Source organism: Copadichromis virginalis, linkage group LG2 (genome assembly GCF_057382275.1).
Source record: "Copadichromis virginalis isolate Kocher_CV1m ecotype Utaka linkage group LG2, C_Virginalis_male_GT1.1, whole genome shotgun sequence".
NCBI lineage: Eukaryota > Metazoa > Chordata > Actinopteri > Cichliformes > Cichlidae > Copadichromis > Copadichromis virginalis.
Window position 1 is genome coordinate 4856995 of NC_140619.1, and position 25644 is coordinate 4882638.

General features: G+C 40.4%; 2 protein-coding genes across 3 annotated transcripts in view; one reads left to right on the plus strand and one right to left on the minus strand.

The window, feature by feature from the left end:
- The window catches only part of lingo2 (leucine rich repeat and Ig domain containing 2), a 239702-nt gene that overhangs the window by 197403 nt on the left and 16655 nt on the right, over nt 1-25644 (minus strand). The window lies entirely within an intron of this gene.
- LOC146716841 (uncharacterized) lies at nt 4705-6797 on the plus strand. Its single transcript, XM_085435345.1, has one exon. The coding sequence runs from the start codon at nt 4728-4730 to the stop codon at nt 6795-6797; it is 2070 nt and encodes a 689-aa protein (XP_085291471.1). The 5' UTR covers nt 4705-4727.

Here is a 25644-nt window from a genome sequence, read left to right on the forward strand (position 1 = left end):
GGGTGATTAGACCCAGACCACAACATACAAACAGATGACAGGAAATGGCATCATAAGAAATCAAGCCAAGAACTCAAAAGGCCATGCCACCACCATGAATAAATAAAAGGAGTACTACTAGAGTTAAAAAAAAATCAGACTGTGATGGCAATGTAGCTAGACCACAAACCACTAGCAGCTCAAGTACAACTGCTAAAGCGCTTTTCCATTCAAACATACATCCATTCACTTCTGCTTATCCTTTTCAGAGTCGCAGGGGGCACTGCAGCCTATCCCAGCTGTCTTAAGGCAAGAGACAAAGTACACCCTGGACAGGTCGCCAGTCTAACACATAGACAAGAGTCACATTCACACCTATGTGGCAATTTAGTGTTTCCAGACAATTGCATGTCTGTGGACTGTGGGAGGAAGCCAGAATACCCGGACAGAACCCATGCAAACATGGAGAGAACATACAAATTCCACGCAGAAAGACCCCGGCCTGATGGTAGTACGGTTAACCACCGTACTACCATGCTGCCCAATGCTACACTCAAACACCTTTGGTTTTACAATTTCCTGTATAAATGATTAGATTTTGAACTAACAAGCTTTCCTCATTTCCTAAGTGTGCTGAACGGAATATGCCAACGGAATAGCTCGTCTCCACGTGCAGTCAAACATTAGCTGCTGTCTATCACCATTCCTCACGAATTTGAAGGAGAATTCAATGACTAAACTAGAACTGAGAAGACTTGGGACAAAATGCTGACTTAAGAGAATAGAAAGCAGGCCTACTTGTTGTTCCTAGAGTATTTAAAAGTAGAATGGGAGGGAGAGCCTTCAGTTTTCAGGCCCCTCTTCTGTGGAACCAGCTTCCAGTTTGGATTCGGGAGACAGACACTATCTCTACTTTTAAGATTAGGCTTAAAACTTTCCTTTTTTCTAAAGCATATAGTTAGGGCTGGACCAGGTGACCCTGAATCCTCCCTTTGTTATGCTGCAATAGATGTAGGCTGCCGGGGGATTCCCATGATGCATTGAGTTTTTCCTTTCCAGTCACCTTTCTCACTCACTATGTATTAATAGACCTCTCTGCATTGAATCATATCTGTTATTAACCTCTGTCTCTCTTCCACAGCATGTCTTTATCCTGTCTTCCTTCTCTCACCCCAACCGGTCGCAGCAGATGGCCGCCCCTCCCTGAGCCTGGTTCTGCCGGAGGTTTCTTCCTGTTAAAAGGGAGTTTTTCCTTCCCACTGTCGCCAAAGTGCTTGCTCATAGGGGGTCATATGATTGTTGGGTTTTTCTCTGTATCTATGAAGCGCCTTGAGGCGACTTTTGTTGTGATTTGGCGCTATATAAATAAAATTGAATTGAATTGAATTGAATTGAATCTTCCAATATGTAGAAGAATGATCAATTGTTGTGAAGTGGTATTTTTTTTAATCTACTTAAAACTTAAGGGAGACATTATACTGATAATGCGCACGATTACCCCATTAGGCTTGTCAAGACTATTATTATTATTATTATTAATATATACTAATATATTATATATGTCAGCCACCAAAACAAAATTATTGACCCCAAGGAGTTGGAAAGTAGAATGATACAGTGTACTCAGGCATTATGTCCATATACAACAAGGTGCCCTCCTAATCTCTGTAAATGAAAGGAACAGGAAATTCAAAAAGCAGTCCTTTTACACTGTTACACTAGCAATATGACAATTATTTGTTTGTTGTCCCTGAGCCTTGCAGGGCAGTATTCAGATTTGGTGGCCTCCAGCTGTTTATGCAAAAAATGGAGGATAATGTGGGTTGTAGCCGTTGAATCTCAAGATAGACAGTCGTAACCAGCAGAATCACAGAAAATGGCTGCTGGAGAGAGAAACAACCATCATTACTGGAAGAAAATTGGAGATATTTCAGTGTTAATGCAAAACAGAGTAATCGTAACACCTCTTCAAATTACTGAGCAGTAACATTGTAGAAAATGATCCAGTCTAATGGTATTTAGTACGACTTAAAAACAAAACAAAAAAAATATTGTGACATAATTAGCTAAATAGTTAATTATGTTAATGCACAGTTAAGCCTTTTTGTTAAAACAGAAGCATTGCACTTAAAAAATTTCCATATATGGTGAAATGCCATTGCTGTAGGACAGCAAATGACTTTATACATGTATATGCATGGTGAGTCTGCTTTACCTTTATTCTACTCAGCCCTCATTTGTCCAATATCCTTGTGCAGAAGCTGTAGAAGTAAAGCAGTGCCACTTTACCATGCAAACTACCGTTCAGCTTCCCCTATGGTGACCTGTGGAAAAGTCTGACCTTCTTACTGGTCAGGGTGACCATTATATACACAATAAAAAGAGAAATCCTGGTTAAAATTTATAGAAAGTAGTATGTAAAGTGCCTGATGACTGGGGCTCTATTTACTCCTATCTACAATATTACAATTTGCTTTCCTTTTTACTTCGCTAGCGTATTCACTTATTATTGAAATGTCAACAGAATATATAAAGAAGCTAAACATTCCCACAGTAAAATAACCTACAGCACCAAGTGAAACATAGTTAAAAACACTATATGTATGGGGCACAGTGTCCATGTTACTAACTGACTCACTAAGACTGGTATACTACGCTAAGATTAAAAATGTATTTAATATATGATAATACAGTATGTAATTATTCTACGTTTCAGTACACTGAATCATTCCTTGCACAGTACAGCATTAATTGCAGTCCAGTAGCAAGTACATTTCCTTAAAGCATTTCTCAGGGTGAGAAAGAGCATCTTGCCTTTTCCCCCATACCTTTGTAGGGTGAACCTTATCTCTCTTCTGCAGTGTTTTGCGTTTTTGTTCTCCCAATGTTATGCTACTATTCATCCCCAATCTGACTCTGTTCTGAACAACAAATCACTGTTTGGTTCTTTTTGTCTTCAGGACAACTAACTGTCTGTTTCTTTTTCAGGCGCTCAGCCTCCTTGCCACATTGTCCTCACTTGCTCATTGTCTTTGCCTCCGTCTGCCCCTTGTTATTTATGGAACCGAGAAAAACAGAGAAGAAGCCCGGAGCTAAACTATGCCCACAGCCAAGCTGCCCAAGAGATTTTGCAAAGGCCTTGTCAGAGACAGAAAGCCTTCTGTCACCTCTGCCACACCACCTCCCCTGCACAATATCCTGCCTACTACTCCAACCTGATTAACATTTCTACGTGATGATGGAGTGATGACTTAATGTGCTGGCTCTCATTGTGACATGTATTTCTCATCCTGCTTCAACGTGTAAGCTCTTCCTTTCATAGTGGTCACACCTGGACAGTCTGATGCCCATTTATGAGTAAGCATATCTAAAATGTTGTATTTTGTCTTTCTGTCAGCACTCGAAGCTACAGTGTGGATCATTGAGCAGACTGATATCTGCTGCTTGTGGATCTGAATATTTTTAAAACTCAGTATAGGGTAATGAGTTAAGGACAGAAAGAACTGTAAGAATCTGAGACACCGCATCAGCCTTATACAGTGGTCCCTCGTTATAACACGGTTCACCTTTCGCGGCCTCACAGTGTCGCAGATTTTTCTTAGCACAATTTTGCATGTTTTTTTCTGTTTTTTTTAACGGCGCATTGTTCTGTGTCTTCTGTGACTCTAAAGTGCTGTACTGTATGTTTGTAAGTTCTCTCCCCAACAAACCCAACAATGTCGTTGAAATGTTTTGCACCATCAAAGTGAAATTAAATTTGTTAGTTCTAAAATCCATCATTATTATTTATAGGAAAATGTTCATATTTTTATTTCTCAAACAAATGTTTGGGCCTGAAAACAGGTTTTGATCTCTGGTTTCATTCTATGGACTTATTTTTCTTTTGAACTTTGAGAACTTTGAGAATGTTTAAACAAGAGAGAGAAATGTGAAAATGTTAATGTCTGTCCGAGAAAAGTGTATAAAGTGTGTAGTGAGGGGTTTAACAGCCTTAAAACATCTATAATTGTAATCTTGTTAAGTGGACCACTTTATGGACAGCATCTGACAAAGATGATAACTTATTTTTCACAGTTCCTGTAATCAGAAAGTGTGGGTATTAAACAAAGACAACTATGGTCATGTTAGGATGCCTGGGTCGTCGACCCAGGGTTTTTGAGTTAATGTTATTATTTATAAATTCTAGTTTTTGGTTTCTTTGAGTTCCGTCTTATGGCTTATGTCTCTGTCTTCTTTAGTTGCTCTGTCTCCCCTATCACCTGCATCCCCTTGTCTAGTTCGCGTCTCTATGTATCCTTAGTTCCTATATCCCCGTGTTCAGTCAGTGTTTGTGTCTGCCCTCGTCCCACGTCTCTGTTCCCTCTGTAGTGCCTGCATGTGAGTCTATGTTATGTGTTTCCTGTTTTACTTTGAAGGTCTCTGTCTTAGTGTGTTCAGTTTACGCTTCCTTCTGTCTCGTCAGTTCTGATTTGCCCCAGCTGTATTTCCCTCCTGTTATTCATTCCCTGATTACTCCCTCTGTGTATTTAAGCCCTGTGTTTCTCTGTGTCCGTGTCGCGATCTACCGTTTTCCTAGCTGTGTGTTCTGTCATTCCTCCGGTGTAAGTTTATTTTGATTTTTCCAGTTATGTTATATTTGAGTTTAACATTAAAGTTGTTTTGAGTTCACATCTGTCTCCGGAGTCTGCACCTTGGGTCCTATTCCTGCCTGCACACAGCCACACCTAACAGAAGATCGCGACCATACTATGGACCCAGCAGACTCCGTGTGGTATCAGCGACCCGCAGTTTCTGCCTTCCTCAAGGAGATCGTGAGGGAGGAAGCTGAGCATGCCCAGGAGCTCCAGTCACCCTTCTATGGGTCACGTTTGGCTTTGGGAGGGCCCCGCAGCCTCCAAACTGCCGTGGCTACGGCCGAGCCAGCGTCTATGCCTCGGGCGATCAGGTTGAGCACGTGCTCCTTCTCTCCAGTCGCTACACCTCCGCCTTCACCCCTGGATTACCAGTCCGACAAGAGAGTTAAGCGGCGGAGGAAGAGAGGTTATGTGACACCGGACATTAGACTCACTCCGCTGCAGTCCTTCGCTCTGTTTTTGGGTCTGCCGCGTTCTGAGCTTCACAAACTCTCTGCTTCCTCATCGCAGCCCGGTCCTTTGGAGGATTCGCAGCCCAGTTCGCCACCTCCCACTTCCCGGAGGAGGCGACGCTCACACCGTCACCACTCTTTTTCTGCGGAGCAACTCCCGGTGGTGAGTTGTGATTGCTGTCGTTCCTCGGAGCTGGAAAAAAACAATCATGTGAACACTGCTAAGACTGAGACTATTAAGACTGTTAGACGTGGTGGTGGTAGGAAGTTAAAAAACATTTTAGAAGAGTCTGTGTTTGCTGAGCCTGCTCCTTCGCACCATTGTGTTCCTGCTCCCAGGGCAGCTCAGGCCCAGCATTCCCCTGCACCTGTTTCAGTGCTTCAGGTGAGGGAGGCTGAGGTCCGGCTGGTCCCTGCTCAGGTGTCTAGGCTGGCTGAGCCTCTGCCTGTCGCTGCACCCGTACCAGCTCCTCGGGTGGGGACTGCAGCTGCCCAGCCGTTGACTGTGCCTGTCTCGGCTCCCAGGGTGAGGATGACCGGGAACCAGTTAGCTCCTGCACCCGTACCTTCTCCTCGGGTGGGAGTGGCTGGTGTCCGGCAGGTACTTGCACCTGTTTCTGACCTCGCTGGAGGCTCAGGTGAGCCCGTCCAGCAGTTTTCTGTAGGATCCGTAGGCTCAGACAACCTAGTCCAACCATCTGCTAATCCACCACCTCACCCGCCATTACTGCCTTCGTTACAACAGTCAATACAACTTAAACTTCTCTCCATAGCTCAGACATTAGCTCACCTATCAGCTCAGTCACCTGCTCAGTTTCTGCCTCAGTTGTTTGCTCAGCCTCCTGTCTCCGCTGGAGGGTCCGAGGAATCGCTTCAGCCGTCTCTTCCTGCTGGAGGATCCGAGGGGCCCGTTCAGCCACCTGTCTCCGCTGGAGGGTCCGAGGGGCCGCTTCAGCCGTCTGTCTCCGCTGGAGGGTCCGAGGGGCCGCTTCAGCCGTCTGTCTCCGCTGGAGGGTCCGAGGGGGCCGTTCAGCCACCACCGGCTCCACCGCCTGGTCCGGCCTCAGCCTCTGCAGCTTCGCCTGGTCCGGCCTCAGCCTCTGCAGCTTCGCCTGGTCCGGCCTCAGCCTCTGCAGCTTCGCCTGGTCCGGCCTCAGCCTCTGCAGCTTCGCCTGGTCCGGCCTCAGCCTCTGCAGCTTCGCCTGGTCCGGCCTCAGCCTCAGCCTCTGTTCCTGCTTCGCCTCCGCCTGGACCAGCTTCGGCCTCAGCCTGTGCTACGCCTGGTCCAGCTTCGGCTTCTGCTTCGCCTGGTCCGGCCTCAGCCTCTGCAGCTCCGCCTGGTCCAGTCTCCGAGTGTTCAGCTTCGTCTGCTCCTGAGGTCTCCATGCTGTCTGTTCCTGCTCGTCCTGCCCGGCCTGCGCGTCCTGTCCGGCCTGCACGTTCTGTCCGGCCGATGACTGGACGTCGTTGCCGTCATGGACAGCCCCCTGGACTACGCCGCCGTCGGTGCCTCCCGCCCGGCCGGCCTCCTGACCTGCTCCGCCGCCGTCGGTGCCTCCCGCCCGGCCGGCCTCCTGATCTGCTCCGTCGCCACTGGTGCCTTCTGCCCGGCCGGCCTCCTGAACTGTTTTCTGGGCTCTTGGACCATCAGCCTCCGGGCCACCCCCCTGACCTACCCGGGTTTGGACTGTTGTGCCGTCAGCCTCCGGGCCGGCCCCCTGAACTTTTTTGAGACTATTGCCTGGGCCTCTGCGCCTTTCGTGAGCTCTTTTGTTTGTTTGCTTTTGGACTTTGACTGGGCCTTGGTGCTGTTGTTTTGGACTTTGTTTCTGTGTTTTGTTCTGTTGCTTTCTGGGCTCCAGTGTTTTGCACTTTTTTTTTTTTTTGTTTTGTTGTTTCTGGCTCCTTGTTTTGTTTCGAGCCCTCCATCCTGTTTCCCCCGCCGCCCACCCTGGTTGGGTTGTTTTTGTTTTTTTTGATTTTGATGTTTTGGTTTGGGCTGTCTGGAAGCCAGCCCTTAAGGGGGGGGGGGGGGTACTGTTAGGATGCCTGGGTCGTCGACCCAGGGTTTTTGAGTTAATGTTATTATTTATAAATTCTAGTTTTTGGTTTCTTTGAGTTCCGTCTTATGGCTTATGTCTCTGTCTTCTTTAGTTGCTCTGTCTCCCCTATCACCTGCATCCCCTTGTCTAGTTCGCGTCTCTGTATCCTTAGTTCCTATATCCCCGTGTTCAGTCAGTGTTTGTGTCTGCCCTGGTCCCACGTCTCTGTTCCCTCTGTAGTGCCTGCATGTGAGTCTGTTATGTGTTTCCTGTTTTACTTTGAAGGTCTCTGTCTTAGTGTGTTCAGTTTACGCTTCCTTTTGTCTCGTCAGTTCTGATTTGCCCCAGCTGTATTTCCCTCCTGTTATTCATTCCCTGATTACTCCCTCTGTGTATTTAAGCCCTGTGTTTCTCTGTGTCCGTGTCGCGATCTACCGTTTTCCTAGCTGTGTGTTCTGTCATTCCTCCGGTGTAAGTTTATTTTGATTTTTCCAGTTATGTTATATTTGAGTTTAACATTAAAGTTGTTTTGAGTTCACATCTGTCTCCGGAGTCTGCACCTTGGGTCCTATTCCTGCCTGCACACAGCCACACCTAACAGGTCAGAGGCTTTATGTGTTTGGCTCACTGTTTCCTCAAATTTGGCACAAAAATTTAATTGGTCTTGAAATAACTGGTTAGATTTTGATGGTTAAATGTTACCAAGTGCTGGTTTAAGTTTCCTTTAAAAAGATTTGTTTCCATATATCACAGTACCAGTGACTTGAACGTTTGCTGTAAACTAAGTAAGTGTAAATTATTAAAAAAAATTTCCACATAGAAAGCTGGGTAAAATTTACTTGAGAGGGGAACACTACAAGCAACAGATACCCAAGAACCAGGTCAATTACAACTAAAGAGCAAACCAGATACATCTAGCAAGCTAGGTAGCACAAGAGTGAACAGGAAAGTATGAAGATGGACCAAAGATGCACCAGAAGAAATTCTGCTTAAAATGAGCTGTGAGTGCAGGTTTTATTTTTTAATAGTTAATTTGTTTTGCTTTAACCAATGGCACGCATAATCTTTTTCACCTACTCTGTTTCAAAGTGTTATTGTGGGCATTGCTTAGCTCCTCCAGAGAGAGCGTACCAAGTCATACACATGGATGTCACAGTCTTTTGATTTGCACTGTAAACATACAAATTTTTAGTCATACCACAGCACTACTCTGATTTTTTTCCAGTCTTGAATAAATAGAGTATCTCAGAGATGTGGAGGTCATTTTACTATATCTGTCACAAACAGTTACTTTGACTCAAAATCAACTAATTTGAATCGAAATAGTAATGATATTATTTTCCAGTATCCAGTATAGAAAAGGGAAAGAAAATACTTATAGCAATTTGAAATTCTGAATGTTAGAAATGACGACTTTTTTTTTCTTTTTTTTTTTTAAATTCACAACTTATCACAGATTATCAGACACAGGAAAATAGAAGAAAACTGTTGTGTGAAAGAGACAGGCCTAAGGCAATGAGCAGTAAATCAATGAGCTGTGCATAATTTTTATGAATAAATAAAAATCACTATGATGGCTGTATTGCTATTCCATACAGAATAAAAACTGAATAAACACAAGCTAGTTATGCAAATCTACTGAAATAAATGGTGTCCACCAAGACTGTCTTGCTTACTATTCCATTTTAGATTCCTTTAATTTTTCTGCCTTTATGTACTATATCATTTATATTACATCATTGTATTTAAAAAAAGTCATATTTATTCTTAAATGGCAACAAAGTACAGTAGAACCACAGTCTAACAACCATGGTGATAACTGAAGGTCAGTGTTCATGGTAAGACGCCAATCTTATCAACCAGTTGTTCAGGGCCGTGCAGAGAGGTTTAAAGGGGCGGGTGCTCAAAGTTAAAAAGGGGCACATTGAGCCAGGCTGAATAACAACAACACACATTCATCAAGAATCTAATATGGGCAACAAGGCAAAGCAAACGTAGCCAATGATTTATCCGATGGGTACAATGTTGCTGTTGAGGGGTTGCTGTAGATAGTGCTGGAGGGCAGGGCTGTGCTGATCTGAGACTGTAGACATTAAAAAGTCCACAGGAGAGATGGTAGCTGATTAAACAAGTGTCATGAGATAATAACAAAATGCAAAGATTGGTGACAGCGCTTGGAACCATAAGGACACAAAAAACTGTGAGAAATAAATTAGGCTCTGCCTGTGAATCACTCTTTGCTTCTCTTCTTCCTTCCATCCCATCATTTCATATATCACTCTCCACTTGCTGTCTATCTGAGAACAAGGCACAACTTGCTATTGCAATAAACTATAATCTAATTATCCACACCTAACAACTCTTGCACTTAATCTATAATAAAATGATGACAGAAAAATGTTATAGCACTGCCTTTAGTAGCCTCACACAGCTCCTACTGTTTCCTCCTCATGCCCTTACCAGCCATGTCTGGACAATGTTATATCATGAGTAATATTTTTTTTTAAAAATCCATCTAAATAAAACACACACATTAATAAAATAAAAAAGGACAGGTAATGTTTGTCACGCTGTTGCACACACAGCATGCTCGTTTGTTTCAGTTCGTCAGCTGCAACAAGACAACATGTACGTAATAAGCTAATACTCCTGTGTGCTACACACTACAGTGTGCGCTGTACACCTACTTACTGGTTTTGTCGCATCAGTCTGTGTCTCTGAGTTAACTTGTGTTTCTCCTACAGCTCCGGACCGCTAAAATGCGCGTGCTCTTTGTGAGCTCGTTCCCGGCTCGTAACCAGCGCGTTCTGCCGTCAAGGGCGATCATTGGTTAAATGTGATCATGTGACTGATGCAAGCCAGATCCTTTTATTTAGCAAAACTGTGATTAATAGTTAAATATTATTGTTGAAGGGCACAGACAGGACTCCGCACGCACACACACATAAAAAATAATAATAATAACTTTTTTTTGAAAAGTTGCCTCAACAAAAGGGCACTTTGGGCACCCATCATGAAAGGGGCGGGTGCTCAAGCCCCTCTAGCCCCCCCCCCCCTCTGCACGTGCCTGCAGTTGTTATCTTTTGCCAAACTGAACCTTTTTAAAGTATGTTTGGTGGATGTAGTTGTTTCAAGCCATATGGAAAGCCCATACATGTGAATTGATGGACTTAGATGAAGTCTATGTTATTTTATAAATAAAATAACATAAATAAAATATATAGGTTTATTTATATATTTTATTTAGGGTGGCACGGTGGTTAGTACTGTTGCCTCACAGCAAGAAGGCTCTGAGTTCAAATCCACCATCAGGCCGGGGTCTTTCTGTGTGGAGTTTGCATGTTCTCTCCATGTTTACGTGGGTTCTCTCCGGGTACTCCGGCTTCCTCCCACAGTCCACAGACATGCATCTAGTGGTGATAGGTTAATTGTTAACTCTAGGTTAACTCTAAATTTCCCATAGGTGTGAATGTGAGTGCGAATGGTTGTCTGCGTCTATGTGTGTTAGCCCTGCAACAGACTGGCAAACTGTCCAGGGTGCACCCTGCCTCTCGCCCTAAGACAGCTGGGATAGGCTCCAGCCCCCAGCCTGACCCACCCCCACCCACCGACCCCAGAAGTGGATGGATGTTTATTTACCTTCAGATGCATATGTACCGTTCTTAAGTTAAAGTTTCACATAAAATATTATATATTCTTCTGTGAAAATCACAGCTCATCAATAAAAGTTGATGATGGCAACCCTTATCTATTATCTATGCCTGAGATGATAGAGCAGAATTCAACTGTTGTTAAACTTCAGGTGTTGAATTAATTTGTTGAAAAACTGCTTTTCAACTATGAACAGATGTAATTCTACAACCAGAATGCCATATTCTTCATATATGCCTTGAAATGCAAGTAAGCAAAGTCAGCAACAAATAGGATTATTCACAACCCACCCGCTGGAAAACAATTGTGTGCTGTTAAAATCTAAATAAAAACAGAATGCAACTATTTGAAAATCTAAATAAAACATATATTTACTTACAGTTAAGTGTGATTATAACATTATTTTATATGCTTTCATAACCACAACTAATGAATATATATATTGAATAGTCCAGATGAGCACAGTCTTTCAGAGGTAAAGATGGGTATGGGTTAACCACTGTCAACGGCTGAATGGGGCAAACAGTTCAACAATTTAAGTAAAGCATTTCTTAAAATGAAATTGTAAATAATTGAGGAAATTCATCATCATGCAGTACATATTGTAATTAAAATAGTCAAAGACTTCAGAGAAATATTTGTGTGAAAGGGACAAGGACAAAAACTGATACTGAATGTCCGTGATCTTGGAGCTCAATAGGCTTGAGGGCACTTCTCAAAACTATTGTCAGTGAGCAGCATTCATCACTGCAATCAGAGATGTACAAAAAACTTGCTAACTTTAGCACATCTGTTGCCAGCGAATAAGAAGTTGAATACAAGGATGATGATTGCGAAACCTTCTATTAGATGTTGAGAGCTTCTTCTTGAGGTAATTAGACAGCTGGGTAAGTTGTTGTCACAGAAACAGGGCTTTTTCACAGTGTTGGTTGACATTTTAACTTTTTATCAGCTATTTACAATACACAAACACATTATGTGAGATTGGATGTTCAAAACCTTAGTATGTAATAATAGGAAAGAAAAAAAAAGAGATGTACAAAAAAAAGGTTAAAATTTTATGTAAAAAACAAAACAAACAAACAAAAAATCAAAACAAGATCCACTTTCCAAGAAAAGTAGATCTTGAAAAACTGAATTAAGTAACAATGAGTTTTTGGGGGAAACTGGGCTGTAACATGTAAATCAATGCAAAAGTGCAAATTTTTCAAAGAGACAAAGGATGCTGAGGATATTTATTCCAACTTTCTTAGTCTTCCTATGAATAGCACAGACTTGCAACTAGACTAGCAACTGAACTCACTTACTGTGTAATATTAAACCACCGGAAGGCAGACTGGATCCATAATGTGGTCGGTTATGGTAACTCTTATATTCTACTCTGTGCTTCTCAGATCCCTTTATAGTAAAGATTTGATTGCCAAAGACTCAAGATCCAAAATCACTCACTCTCATTGAACCATTAGGTTTTTCGCTGTAACTGCTGTCCAGTCTTACAAAAGGCATTTACTGAGCTGCTGCTCTGTTGCACAGCTAATTAGATAGGTTCTGTTGTTTCTGTACTCTTGACATGCATTAGCTTCTTGGTACGACTGAGTGCACACCAGGCAGCTTTGTGCACAGTCACTACTTTATCACATGGTGACTACCTAAAACCACAGACAGGACAGACAGGATCCCTAAGATGCTAATAAGCCAAACATATCAGTTAAAGCAAAATTAACAGTTATTTCAACAAATTATAGTTTGTTAATTATGCAACTTCAGCAGATTTTAAATGAGGAGAAGACAGTTGTAAAGATACTGTATTTGCACTGTACCCGCATAGTAAACATCCAATGAGATGTAGTGTACTAGCTCTACTGTAATGAACAATTAGGGATAGGAACTGATAAGAATTTAGTAATTATGATTCCATTATCGATTCTGGTATTGATTCTCATTTGGTTCTCATCGACTAAGCAGCAATATCAAAGATATCACATTTGTGCGAATTAACTGCATGCTGTGTGGTCAAATGTTTGTGCACTGTGGCGATATTTCCTCACTTTACTGTAAATGTTGGGTTCGTTACTCAAAAAAGCAATGTATTACACATATTACACAAAATACTTAAGTAAAGTAATGTAGTACGTTACTTAATTACTTCCAAGAGAACATTACTTTCTACAGTTTGACACAACAACACAAATCCCACTCAGCTTTATCATCACTCTGGCTTCTTGGCTAGCTTAGAGTTATCATGCTGTCTGTGCAAATGCTTGCAAATAGCCAAAGTTGTGTTAGCAGCATAATGCAGATGTTTCTGTCCAGATGCAGTTTCGACTTTACCATCACAGTCTCATCTTTTTGTGCAATAAAAATAAAATTAGAGTTTGTATCCACGCTGTAGACTGCACCACTTTTATCCTCCCCATTACACTGTCAATCAGTGTGGCTTGGATTGCAAGCCCATGCACAGGTCTATAATGGATCATAGAACAGGCATGTCCAAGTGGAGATCATTTCGTTTTTCTTTTTTTTTGTTTTATCTGTGGAATGATGTGATTCATCAACCACATGACTAAAAGTAGCTACTATACGCCAGTTCAAATAAGTAATATTAGTTGGATAAACAAATTATTCATATTTAATTTAAAGCTTGAGTAAAATGCTGAGTCAAATATGCTTTACTGCCATCCTGCAGACCTATCTGATGGCAGCTTCCCATCTCTCTGTGCCCGAATGTTGTATGAGAACAGTATGATCAATAAAAATCTTGTTATAACAGCTTATTTGTCAGTATTTTGATGCAGAAAATGAAAATAAATTTGATTCTTTTAACTGTGACAGAATAAAATGGCATGCAACTACTTATGCCTAACCACATTCAGTACAGATACATGGACATGAAGGCTGCTGGTGCTAGCACTACTAACATTAGCCACACTTGGCAAACCATTAAGGTATTTTCTATATGGATTGTTATGCATGCCTCATATTTAAGCAGCAATAAAGTGTGATTCACTTTTCTAAATAAGATAGGTTGCAAAGAAAATCCCTAATATTAACATTTTATTTTGTAATAAATGTAAATGGCTTGTTCCAATTTTTGATCAAATCTATAGGCAATAGAAACATTGATGGAGAAAAAATATTGACTATGAACTTTGATGATTAACAACGATGATGCTGAATGTTGTTAATCAGCACAAGAGGACTCTTTAAAGGAACCTATTTGCACGTTTACCTCTGCCAACCGTGACAAGTCCACTGCAAAATCTGACACTTCCCATCTTTGTTCTCCATCTTCTTGCATTCAACACTTATGCAACTCCAATGCCACAGTTTGCTGTCTTTAAGCTGGTGTGTGTCTGTATCAAGGGGTCTTGTGAGCTACACATGACCCACTCTGCCCCCAGGGGATGTTGTTTATTTCTCAACATATTTCAATATATAAAAATGACATCATTAGACTCACATTCATTCGTATCTTAAAGTCCATAAAAATAGAATTGTGTGTTCCACATAAGGCTTTATGGTTAAAACTATTCAGCAGAGACAGGTGCAACCAGTCTTCTTTAATGTAAACCTCTAACTGATGTTTGGCATTCACGTTGCTTCTTAAGTGTGTAGCTCTACCATGCTGTTGTCTAGAAATAACTAAGAATCTGGAAACATTCACAAAATCTTATTCAAAGGAGTCCAACATTCACCCAAGACTGGAGTATTTGATGCAAAGCCCATCACATTACTGTAATTATTTTTGTCAAAATGCATATCTCTATATCTCTACAAACAGCAAAGTTTGCACAAATTTGACCTGCATGGGAAGCTTGTCAGGGAAAAGCCTTTTCCAACCAGATAATTAGCACAGAGGTCTTTATTAAATAATATGCTGTACAGCAAATAAGGCAAAGATCAGATCTTCTTCTTCTTCTTCTTCTTATTATTATTATTATTAGTAGTAGTAGTAGTGGTAGTAGTAGTAGTACTACTACTACTATAGTATGGTTTATTATTCTGTCAACATTTATTCCTGCCTAAAGATGTGAGTGGAAGTAAGTACAGTATATTTATACTGTTTTTGATAATATAAATAAAAGAAGAACACAAGTACATAAATCTAAAGGAAAGAATCTTTATAGATTTACTCGAGAATCTGCAAACAGTTTAACAATCTGGCCAGAGGCCTCATGGCATAATGTGCTACGGACAGATGCATCAAAGATAGAACTTGTTTGGCCACAGTAACAGTAGATATGATGGGCATAGACCAAAGACAGCTTTTCATGAATGTCATATCAACTATGAAGCTTAGTGGTGAAAAAGGAAAGGTTCGGGGTTGCTTTGCAGCCTCGGGGACTGGCAGCTTGCAGTAAATGATTCATCTGTGAATTCTGCATGATATCAAAGAGTGCTTGAAGGTTGAGGCCATCTGTCCAAAAGATGAATTTGAACCATAAGTGAACCTTTCACAATGGATGATCCTTAAAACACTGGCAAATCCACCAAGTAATGGCTCAAAACGATAGCTTGAGTCAAGGCTAAGACCAGGTCACACTGAACTCTTGTGCAGGGACTTTAAAACAAGCAACAAGAAAACCTAATAAAAAATAAAACTTGAATAAAGGCATATCATTTTTCATTTAAATTCAATTCTATTTAAACTGTTAACTCTCTTGCTCAACATATAAAAAGTGAGAAGGCGTGGAGATGGCAGTGTTAAAATCTCATTTCTTATATACTTTAAATGTAATCAAAAGTTCACCAAAATCACAGTATAGTTATTGTCAACACCCACCATCTACCCTTGGAGGAGCACCAGTAATTTACTGCTAGTTACTGATAATACGTCATTACGAAAATAGAGCCGACTACACAGCCTAAAAATCTGTTAATTATATAATCATATAGTATTTAGTTCGGTGCATATATCCAATATTACTGGATTATAAAGTACACATATCTCTTATTAAATTAGATTTTCATATGTAGTTCAAATGAAATTGAGCGGAAAACATAACTGCAAATTCTGAAGGCCAGCATGCTTACCAAAGAGAAATAAAAGGTAAGGACTATGATCATTGGATAAGGATCTAAGTCTGAAATATCACAGTCAAAGAAAAGCCAGCAATGACAAGCAATTAAAATCCTTGAGTTAACTAATCCTCCATCATCGCTGCCCATGTGTTTCAGTCTTTTGTTATAATAAACCCACATTTGCTTTGAGTGAGAGATAATTTGCTCTTCTTAGTAGCAGCATTGATATATTTGGAGGTTTGTATAAGCTCTTAATTCAAACATTACTTAGTGACTTGAAGTGTGTTATTACTATTGCTATTGCTATGGACGACTTTACAAAATGTAAAACAGTATTTCCACAGTTTTTGCTTGTAAAGCGTCAATATTCTCTGTAATATATTATTTTTAATAGTGTCCTACAGAGTCCTAAAAAAGCACCATTGTGCTTAGATCCTGCAAAACCTGCTGAGATAAAGGAAAACATTCAGTTTTTTTCATTAAAAATGGCTTGGTTCACCTTGCTCATTAAAGCTTACTGTCAGTGAGAACATCCTTATTAAAACTGCTGACTGTCATGTAGTGTATTCTCTCATGTGGCTCAATTTGCTCAGTCACAACACATTGCCTTCTTGGTCACCTCCCTCTAGATTTTGACTTTCATTTGAACCTATACTTAAGGAACGTGAGGCAGTATTTTCACATTCTCTTACTGAAGTGTTGGTAGGTTGGTAGACAAATAGCGCATTTTTTCTACTGGCATTACAATAAATTGATTTGCATCAACATTATGAATAAGAAAAGACATTTTTATAGGGACCTTACATTGAAAGGAAAGAAAACATATTTAACCTTCCATAAATCATGTTAATGTTATTTAATTTTTTGAATTTGGTAAGCAGAAGCGATACAGTGTTTCGAGTCTGTAATATGAATTTTCATTAAACCTATAATCATGGCTTTGTGATTTATCTATATTAAGGTATTAACACTTGCAACTGCATTGCAAGTTAACATTTTTCCTCTCAGTTGACATGCAAGATATAGACAGAGCTAGTAGGACTGCATAATAACAGGAATCCACACTACCCACACTTCCTTTGATATATTTCTAAAACATCTGAATGGACCATTTGGAAACTATATTGATATCGTCTCCATCATGATGATAGACTCTAGAAGCACTCAGTGCATCCTTATGCCTGCATGTTACTATAAAGAAGGAAATGGTTACATTTGCTGACTCATTTCTGGTAAATAACCGCAAGAACTCATCTCAGATGACGAGTCAGAGGAGAAAATAAATAAATAAATAAATAAATAAATAAATAACAGGCACTGTCTACATTTAAACAATCCTCTATTTAACCCAAATGCAATTATCTCTCTTCCTGTTTATGTCTGTGATCATCTGAGGAAATACATTGGATAACTGGATGTTGAGAATATTGGAGTCTAGTATAACACTTTCCTGATTGAATGACGATATATATGAAATGAAGTACTTGTCTAATTATAGGTAGAATTAATTATATTGAAATCTAGAAAATCAGCATGGGAATATTAGATCATGGAAAAGCACAGCCTGTATATAAAAAAGATAAAGTTACTGTAACACATGCAATGTCCTAAGATGTTACCTTAGAGCAAAGTTAGACATAAAACAAGGATGGCAATTTACTGACTCTGGTATGTAAAAGTTGAGTGAACATATAACTTCATAAATTATTCTTTAAGCCTTGCTGATGGTGAGCAGGGCAAGTTATATACTTTTCTCATTTTTATTATAATTGATTTTTTTTTCTAAATTTAAAAACACGGTTGATAAGGTTGGGACTACCCAAATGTCACCACCTCCTACAGCAGCTGAGAGATCAGAGTTCTTGCTTTAGAGGGTCAGACAGTCTCTAATACAACTCACAAAGGATCTTTAGAGCAGTGTCTTGAAACCCAAGGGTATACACTCAGTGCTCAGCCTAGAGCTCACATACTCAAACTCTCAGCAACACTGTGTGCAGAATTTCATCTTATTCTTTTTTGAGACAACATGATCCCAGTCTTAGTTACACAGTATACAGTGTGCACACACTACTAACATCTCCATCAGTTTTTATTGTTGATATTACAGACATATATGTCAAAAGATATAATTAGACAATGTGTAACAGTAATGCTAAATAAATTGTGTAAAACCTAAAAGAGTTTGGATTTAATAAATAAACTAATTGACACACAAAAAAGTCCAAATTAACAAATAACTATTATATTAGTGAAATAACCCCTCCATAGCTACTGAATTGAACATGTTTTCCCTAAATCCTATCCACAGAAGCACCCCACACTTTAGTTCAGAGCCATTTATTCTTTGCAACCCTTTAAAATAAAGAAATAACACACCAGATCAGAGATAAAGTTTAAATGAGCAACAGAAACTTTTATTCAGTTGAAAAACCCAGAGAGCAGCAGTATGTTGATATTATTTTTTTTCCTCAAAGGCATCAGAATTAACAGGATAATAATGCACTCTACTACTAATGGTACTAATGGTACCTTACTGCACAAAAATCTTGTTCTTTAGCAATTTGCTACAGTGTACTCTAGATCTTGCTGGTATAAAAAACAAACAAATGATTATTCAAATGAACAGTAAGGGTTGTGTAGGAGCAGATCTCAAATTTAATACAGAGAAAGATATGTATTTCCATCATCTTTACTATGTAGCTTCAACAATAATGCCTAGTGCTAATGAGAAGGAAGGATTTAATGCAAGTTGCTGTCACAAAAGTAAAAACTATTAGAACGGACGTAAACTCATGCAGATGCATTGAACAAAATACAAAAGTATTGAAGGTGTAGACCCAATGAGCAACCTACAAAACACTCATACATCAGCAAAACTCCCAGTAAAGCCAGTTTGTTTTACTGGCTTAGCCAAAAGGCTAATCACTTCATCACCTTGTAATTAGAATCACTCCACATTTGCCACATAAAGAGGATTAATAGTTGGTGACTCCTTATACAATAGGTGGTGAGTGTGGGCCATATAAGCTGGCCCATGTGAGTGCATTGAATGTGTGACGCCATCATAAGGTCTTTGCTCAACGGCACCACATCAATGAACAAAGAACTCAAAACTCTCAGTGTGTTCTGTCCATGATGCTAGTGTATTAGCATTATTTTCCACACAAAAATCACTCCATGTCTAATAAAACCAGACACACGCAGAAACCCAGATATTTGGCTCAGGACATGCTTGGCACAATGCGTGGCAGGTGGAGGTATTGGAAGCTAAAACAACACTGTGAAGTCTTTGTCTAATGGCACTGGACAAAGACTGATCAGTGCTTGCACTGCAAGAGTTGGATGATTACCTACACAGTTCAACTCCTTCAAATACTGTCTGGAATGTAAATTAGACTGATAAAACCAAGATATGTTCACTCGGGAACCAAACATCAAAAGCCGTTTCTTTAAGCATATCCAGTCATTACCAGTGGTATGACATCAGAGTAACTGAATAGGAATGGCACTACCCGTACTGGAGCATAACTTCTACCCACCGTTTGATGCCTATGGAGTGCAGACCTTTGATCTAATTTTGGTGTGTGACTTGCCCTTCACACAAACACTCATTATCCGTGGCACAGTCAGAGTAGCAGCCAATCCGTACCATCAATTCTTGCTGAAGATTTCACACAGTTTGAAATTAAAGAAAAAATAAATACATTCTTCTTGTGCTGAAAATCTCGGGCTATGGGCCCAGCCATCTGGGTTATGAAGGAAAAAGCCCAGCAAGGGATATGATAGGAAAAATAAATCTGCGCGCTCATGGCAGGAAAACTTTTCTGTCTGTTGTTCCTTGTAACACAAATCTGCATCATCTTCTTCAAGATATTAATTTATAACCACAAACACCTTGGGGATTATTTGGAAATCTATTTCTTTCTTTCCTGAAACTAGTGGCATACCCTCTGGTTCAGCTTAGAAATAATACTGAACCATGCCAAAAACTGTTTATGTCCTTTCAAAGTAGGAGAAATCATACAAGTTGCACTCCATTTACTACTGATTGAATGCAATGACCTGCTCAGCTTCCTTCAGTGATCAAGTGCTCTGTAATTTCTTCTTTTTGTCTGTTATATTGCATGAACACAGCAGAGGCTAGCCTGCTGTCATGCATACAACTCTCTTCCCAGAATCCCAATGAGGAATACGATACAGTATCGCATCATTTTCCATTCTCCTCTTTCTTTTTCTCCTCCACTCTCTCCGTTAAACAGTTCACTATTACCCTCCCATCTGCTGTTTTCATGTCTCATCAAAGATTTCTCTTCCCCTCACCAACTTTAAATATTCACTTCATGTTCTTTCAACAATAGCTTACAAACACTTGGAAATAATTGAGTCTCAGCGGGCTGACAAAAAAGGGAGCAGTGATCGTGCACAGTGGAAGTGATCAAATATGGCCTTGAGCCAACCGTCTTTGTAGATGGTCTCTGAATTGCCATTGATCTGGGGGTGGATACACCCGAGGAATACATTATTTATGTTCTTTTTTCTCCCGACAGTAGCAAGTCACAAACGGTAATGGGATGAGATGGGTGTCACACCGGAAGAGAGGAAACCAGTGCCGCTGAGTATATGGGCAACCCTGAAGACTAAAGGCCCACAAAACCATGATAGAGGGCTTTCATCTCCTAAAGGAAAAGTAATTGTCAAGTTAATGTACTCCTCAATCCTACTGTACACAGGGTGCCATGTCATCATTACTACGAGCACAGAAAGTGCTTTCAACAACCCAACAAGCCGATCGTATGTCCTTCCAGTAAGCGGTTAAGCCTCCTTCTTTTTCTTCCTGTAGAGCAAAAAAAGTAATTGTGCAATCAAACTGTGCAATCTAGCTGTTTAGCTCATGTGGAACATTTATGTAGTTCTGCTTTCACTTTGTATCTATCTAAATTGCAAAACATGAAACAATAAATGTAGTAAATTTGTTTTAGCATTTTTAGTGTCTAAGGTCATTCAGTTGCTAATTAGCTGAAAGAAGCTAAGCACTTTCTCTTGTAAGCAACACAAACAAGTTGAACAAGCTTCCTGACGCAACCATGTACGATAATTCAATTACTTTCCGTTGAGTGCTCTTGAAATAATGCATCTTAGAATGCTGATAGCATTTAAATTATTTAAATTTCTCTGTGCGTGTTTGTGTTTGCATGAATTAGGCTTGAGTGAAATTTTTAGAAGATTAGTTTAGTGTAGTTATCTTAAAGTCAATACAACCTCACTTTTATGTGTGCTACTAATATAAAACATTGTTGGGGATTATAAGGTATATTACTAAAACAAGAGTTGGATATATTTGTGCTGGAAATCCAAGAAGGCCAAACTGAGTTGCTTACTGTACCTGTAACACTCTCAGCTCTGAGGTATTAAAGATAGAAAAGTCACACAGTGTTATACTGGTACAATAAGTGTTGGTCACATCATTACTAAAAGCTGTTCTTTTAAAGCCATACTGGTTAAGCAGTCTAGCTTAATGCTTTCTAGCTAATTTTCACAGTTAATATGATATTTATAATTTTACAATTCTTGTTCAATATGCTTGAACAAGAAAAAAAATCCTTAGTATCCTTTCAACTTTTTAAAAAATATTCAAGCATGCCTAATTGGCCATAATTTTACTGAAGCAAATAAAGCTCTCAAATTCTGCACAATGACTGTGCAATTTTCTGTAAAGTATAAAAGGAATCGTGTGAAATGTCCAATAAAAGAAGAGCAGCATATTGACAATGACTTCAATACTACCATGATAATTAAACCAGTAGTGCCAATTCAACAATAAAAAATCCACACAGTAACACAGCCCTTCTGTCTTTTTGACAGCACTGAGGACACAGCTCATCATCTGTGGCAGCTCCGTTTCTTCCTGCACATGGTGAATTTAGTTCCAAGATGACAATAAAACCTGTTACAATCACTTCTGATCATAACACATGTTACATAGTTTCCCAGTCTCCTGCAGATCAGACTGGGCATTTCAAGCAGATTAACTCTAAAACCCTCACTTTAAATGAGTCAAAACTGACAGGTAGCCTCACAACAATGTGGCTACAAACAAGCCTTTAAAACTCACCCATTAAAAGCACAGCATTGAAGACAACATTATCCACTCAATGGCAGTAATAATGTGCCAGTGCTACCAGGTTTATACTGAACTGAGCTTATGTACGTTGTTATACGTCTTGATAGAATGCTATTAGAACCCTACAACTACACCTTACTGTTTTTTGTTTTTAACAAAAAGTCAGTATTTTGAACAGTCAGTGTAAGTGTTAGATAAACATACACAGAAATATTGGGATTTTTAATTCAACATCATTTATCATGCAACAATATCTAAGCTTCTCAGTATGTAGGCCGTAAACTATTCCTGAAACAGCCTGAAGCTAAAGAAAGATAACTCCCACATTCACACACAGCCAAAGACACACTTCTTTTCAGAGCCAGTGCTATAAGCCCCCTGACTCTGTGTATATGTATGGATAAGCGCCTGGCTGTGACCAGCAGACCCAGAGTTGGACAGCCAAACATCCCCTGAGGTGCCCCTTTTTCCCCTCCTATTCAGTCTTTCATTGCAAGCAAAGCCCTAAGTGCTGGAGGATTTTACACTAATTTATGTTCATTGATTTGTAATTCACAGAAAGCATGCTAACATCCAAGGCTGGGAATTACACGTGTTGACAATAGCAGTGGCTCTTGTGAACTTGGAAGTAAAGGTCAATATTTAAATTTGGAGCTTTAATTCCCAGCTTATCAAAGAAAAATCCCTGCAATATCTAACATGTCAGGAAAGCTGAAATCCCTGTGTGTGAAGTGTTTTTCAGGACATGAGCATTTACTGTGTTGCACACATTCATCATTTTTTATTTATTTGTCTTGTATTTTCAACACCCTGAATGTTTGGACATGGAATATAGCACATGTACCTGTTTATACTACCTTTCTACCAGTGATGGGAAAGCTTTCTTTTTGGAAGGAAGTAGTTTTGATTCTGTTTACCTGAAAATTTGTTCTGATTTGTTCAAGAAGCTTGTTCACCACCAGTAAGAAGAAGTAAGCTAAGAAAGACCAATACGTTGTGTGACTGAGATACAAATCGCTTATTCAGTCATACCCAGAGGTAGCCTAGTTGACTCTCTCGCTCTTCCAGTCACCCACTCACTCATTCCTTCTGTCCCCTTGCACATCTCAACTTTCAGTCCCACTCCCAGCTCAGCAGTCATGACCGACAGGAAGCCTGGAGAGGTACCCTGAGTGTCTCGTTCACCCACTCACTTACCAGATTGGTCACTCCTGTGGCTCTGATGGGTCTCAATAAACTGTAGTGCTTTGTTGCAGTCCAAGTTAGTTTCAAGCCAATCACGCTTACAGCACACTCTAAATGCCTCGCTGGCCATAGTCGATAAAGGAAGAACATTTCAAGTCACACATCTGATGAGACAAGCGGAAGACCAAAAATAATCTGTGCAGAGAGGGAGGGAAACACACTGGCAGGGCCACATTTGCTGCATCTGAAATACTTGCAAACGTCACAGCATTAGTTTACACAGAGTAGAGTACGGTACTGCAAATGTGGACATATATTTTTAGTACAATCCCTTAAAGGTATATGCATGCTAGATGTAACATGGCAACTAGTAAATTAGAGCCACCAGCATTCAGTTGATTCCACAAGTTATGGAATTGACTGACGGGATAGAACGCTGCTCTATAAAAATTCCATTTTCGGTTTGGGGAATGATGGCTGTCAAATATATCAAAAATTCCCACAGGTTTTACTGAAAAGTACATATGATTCACATGCATTTCTTATTCATTAAAGCATTCAGACACCGATCAAGCTCTTTAGATGGAATCGATGGGTTCATGAACAACAAAATTTCTCTCAAGACCTCTTCCTCCATGACTGGGGTGCTTTTTTTTTTGTATTTAATTTTTGTAGTGCCATGCTTTTGGATTGATTAATACATGCCAAACACTGTTTACTTCTGATTTTGAAATATACAGAAATACAATCATTCGCTTCTTTGCAGGTTATTAATGTAAGATAACTAATTTATATCAGATGATATCCAAAGACAGTAAACATGATCATAGACCAAAAAGTCAGACTGGCACATTCTTATTTATTAAGCCATTATACTTATGTTTTCAGAACACATACAAATCTTGAGAATGACACAAAAAAATTAGTTCCTAATGACAACATGCATTCAAATATGAGAGCGGAGGGACATCTTCAATATGATGAATCATTATGTAAATAAAGCCATTAGTGGGCAAGCAATGTTTTCACAGATAAAGTCACTCTAAAAACAGATAACATTTTTTTTCTTTTTTTCTTTTTGTGTCCCGTTTGGATCTTTAGCCATCAGAATTGTTGTCTTAAGGCCAAGAAAGATGCCAAGCGGATTTATTTTACCAAGTGGATCATCATGGCCTTGCTATATTGGTCCATTTGATTGACCTTTATTATAATTATGAATTTATTTTATTTTCAGTTGCTACAAACGGGACAGACATGACTGGGGGATAGGACAGGGAGAAAGAATGAAAGAAAGAGAGGGAGAGAAAGAAAACCAAAGGGGAGAAGAGACGGTGAGAAGGGGGGGAAGAAAGAAAGAAAAACAAACAAAAAAAACAAAACACCTGGGTCACCTGTATGGAGAAAAAAAAACAGAAGAGAAAGCAAACAACAAAGAGCAACATAATAAAAAAAAAAACGGCACCATCACAATAAACTAGCTAGCGGTAGATATCAGTAGATACTAAATAATAAACAATATTGTGCAGCACGCAAGATAGACAGCGCACAATGTGCTTTGAGGCAGCAGCCAAGAAAGCTGTAGTCCGCGTCTGTGAATACCCGTGTGTACACCTGTGAGCATACCTGTGTGGATCAACATGCTTGCATTCCAAAGGTTTCTCCATGTAACGATCTGCTAGGGAGTGTGGGGAGCCACAGCCCCGTCCTCCAGGGTATGAAGCAGGTATGGAGGAGATCAAAACTCCAGACATCCAGAGGCCCCCAGAACACAAGAGACCAAGGAAGACCAACAGAGGGGCAGCCGCGCCACTGTCCCAGTAAGAGCTGAGGAGAGTCCCAGATGAGGGCTCACTCAGCAGCCGCGGAGCAGAAGCCAGGGGGAGTTGCAGTGAGGCGCCCGTGAGCTCCGCCGGCAGCCAGCTGTACCTGAGTGACCGAGCCCCAGGCCGAGAGGCCGGGGGCACCCCACCTCCGAAGTGGCCCGAACGAGCCCCAGGCTCCAGGCCCCGATAAGCGGCCGCCAAGGAGTGAGCCGGTGTGTACCCGGACGCCCATCCCCAGACACAAAGAACCACCAACGCACCGATATCTGAGGGAGTCCGCCACTGGCAGGGGAAGTGGTGGTGGGCGGAGATAGGCCTCCAAACCTTGGAGGGCCTGAGATGTCCCCAGAGAGGTGGCGTCTGATACCCAACCTGACATATAGACACAGCCATACAGGCACACACAGACACAAACATCCATTCCCACCCTCATGCTCTCATATGCACTCACTCCACACTCAACCAACGTGGAGACAGACATAAAGAGACGCTGTACACACGATCACACTCCCCAAGCGTACTCTACGAACCGGGTCAAGGTACCCTTGCCCCTGGAGGGGGGAACTGCACCCAGACCCAGGTGGTGTTACCCTTTTCCCTGCGGTGGGGAGAGGCAGACCGCCCCGACAGATAACAAATTTAAGTAAAAACAAAGATTCTCATTTGCTCTCATTTCATAGCAGCTTGATATTTCGCAGGATGTAGTTTCTCAAAAATATCTAAAATTCTAAATCT

Excerpts from the sequence above, each read along its gene's own strand:
- LOC146716841 (XM_085435345.1), top strand. The coding sequence starts at position 4,728 with ATGGACCCAGCAGACTCCGTGTGGTATCAGCGACCCGCAGTTTCTGCC.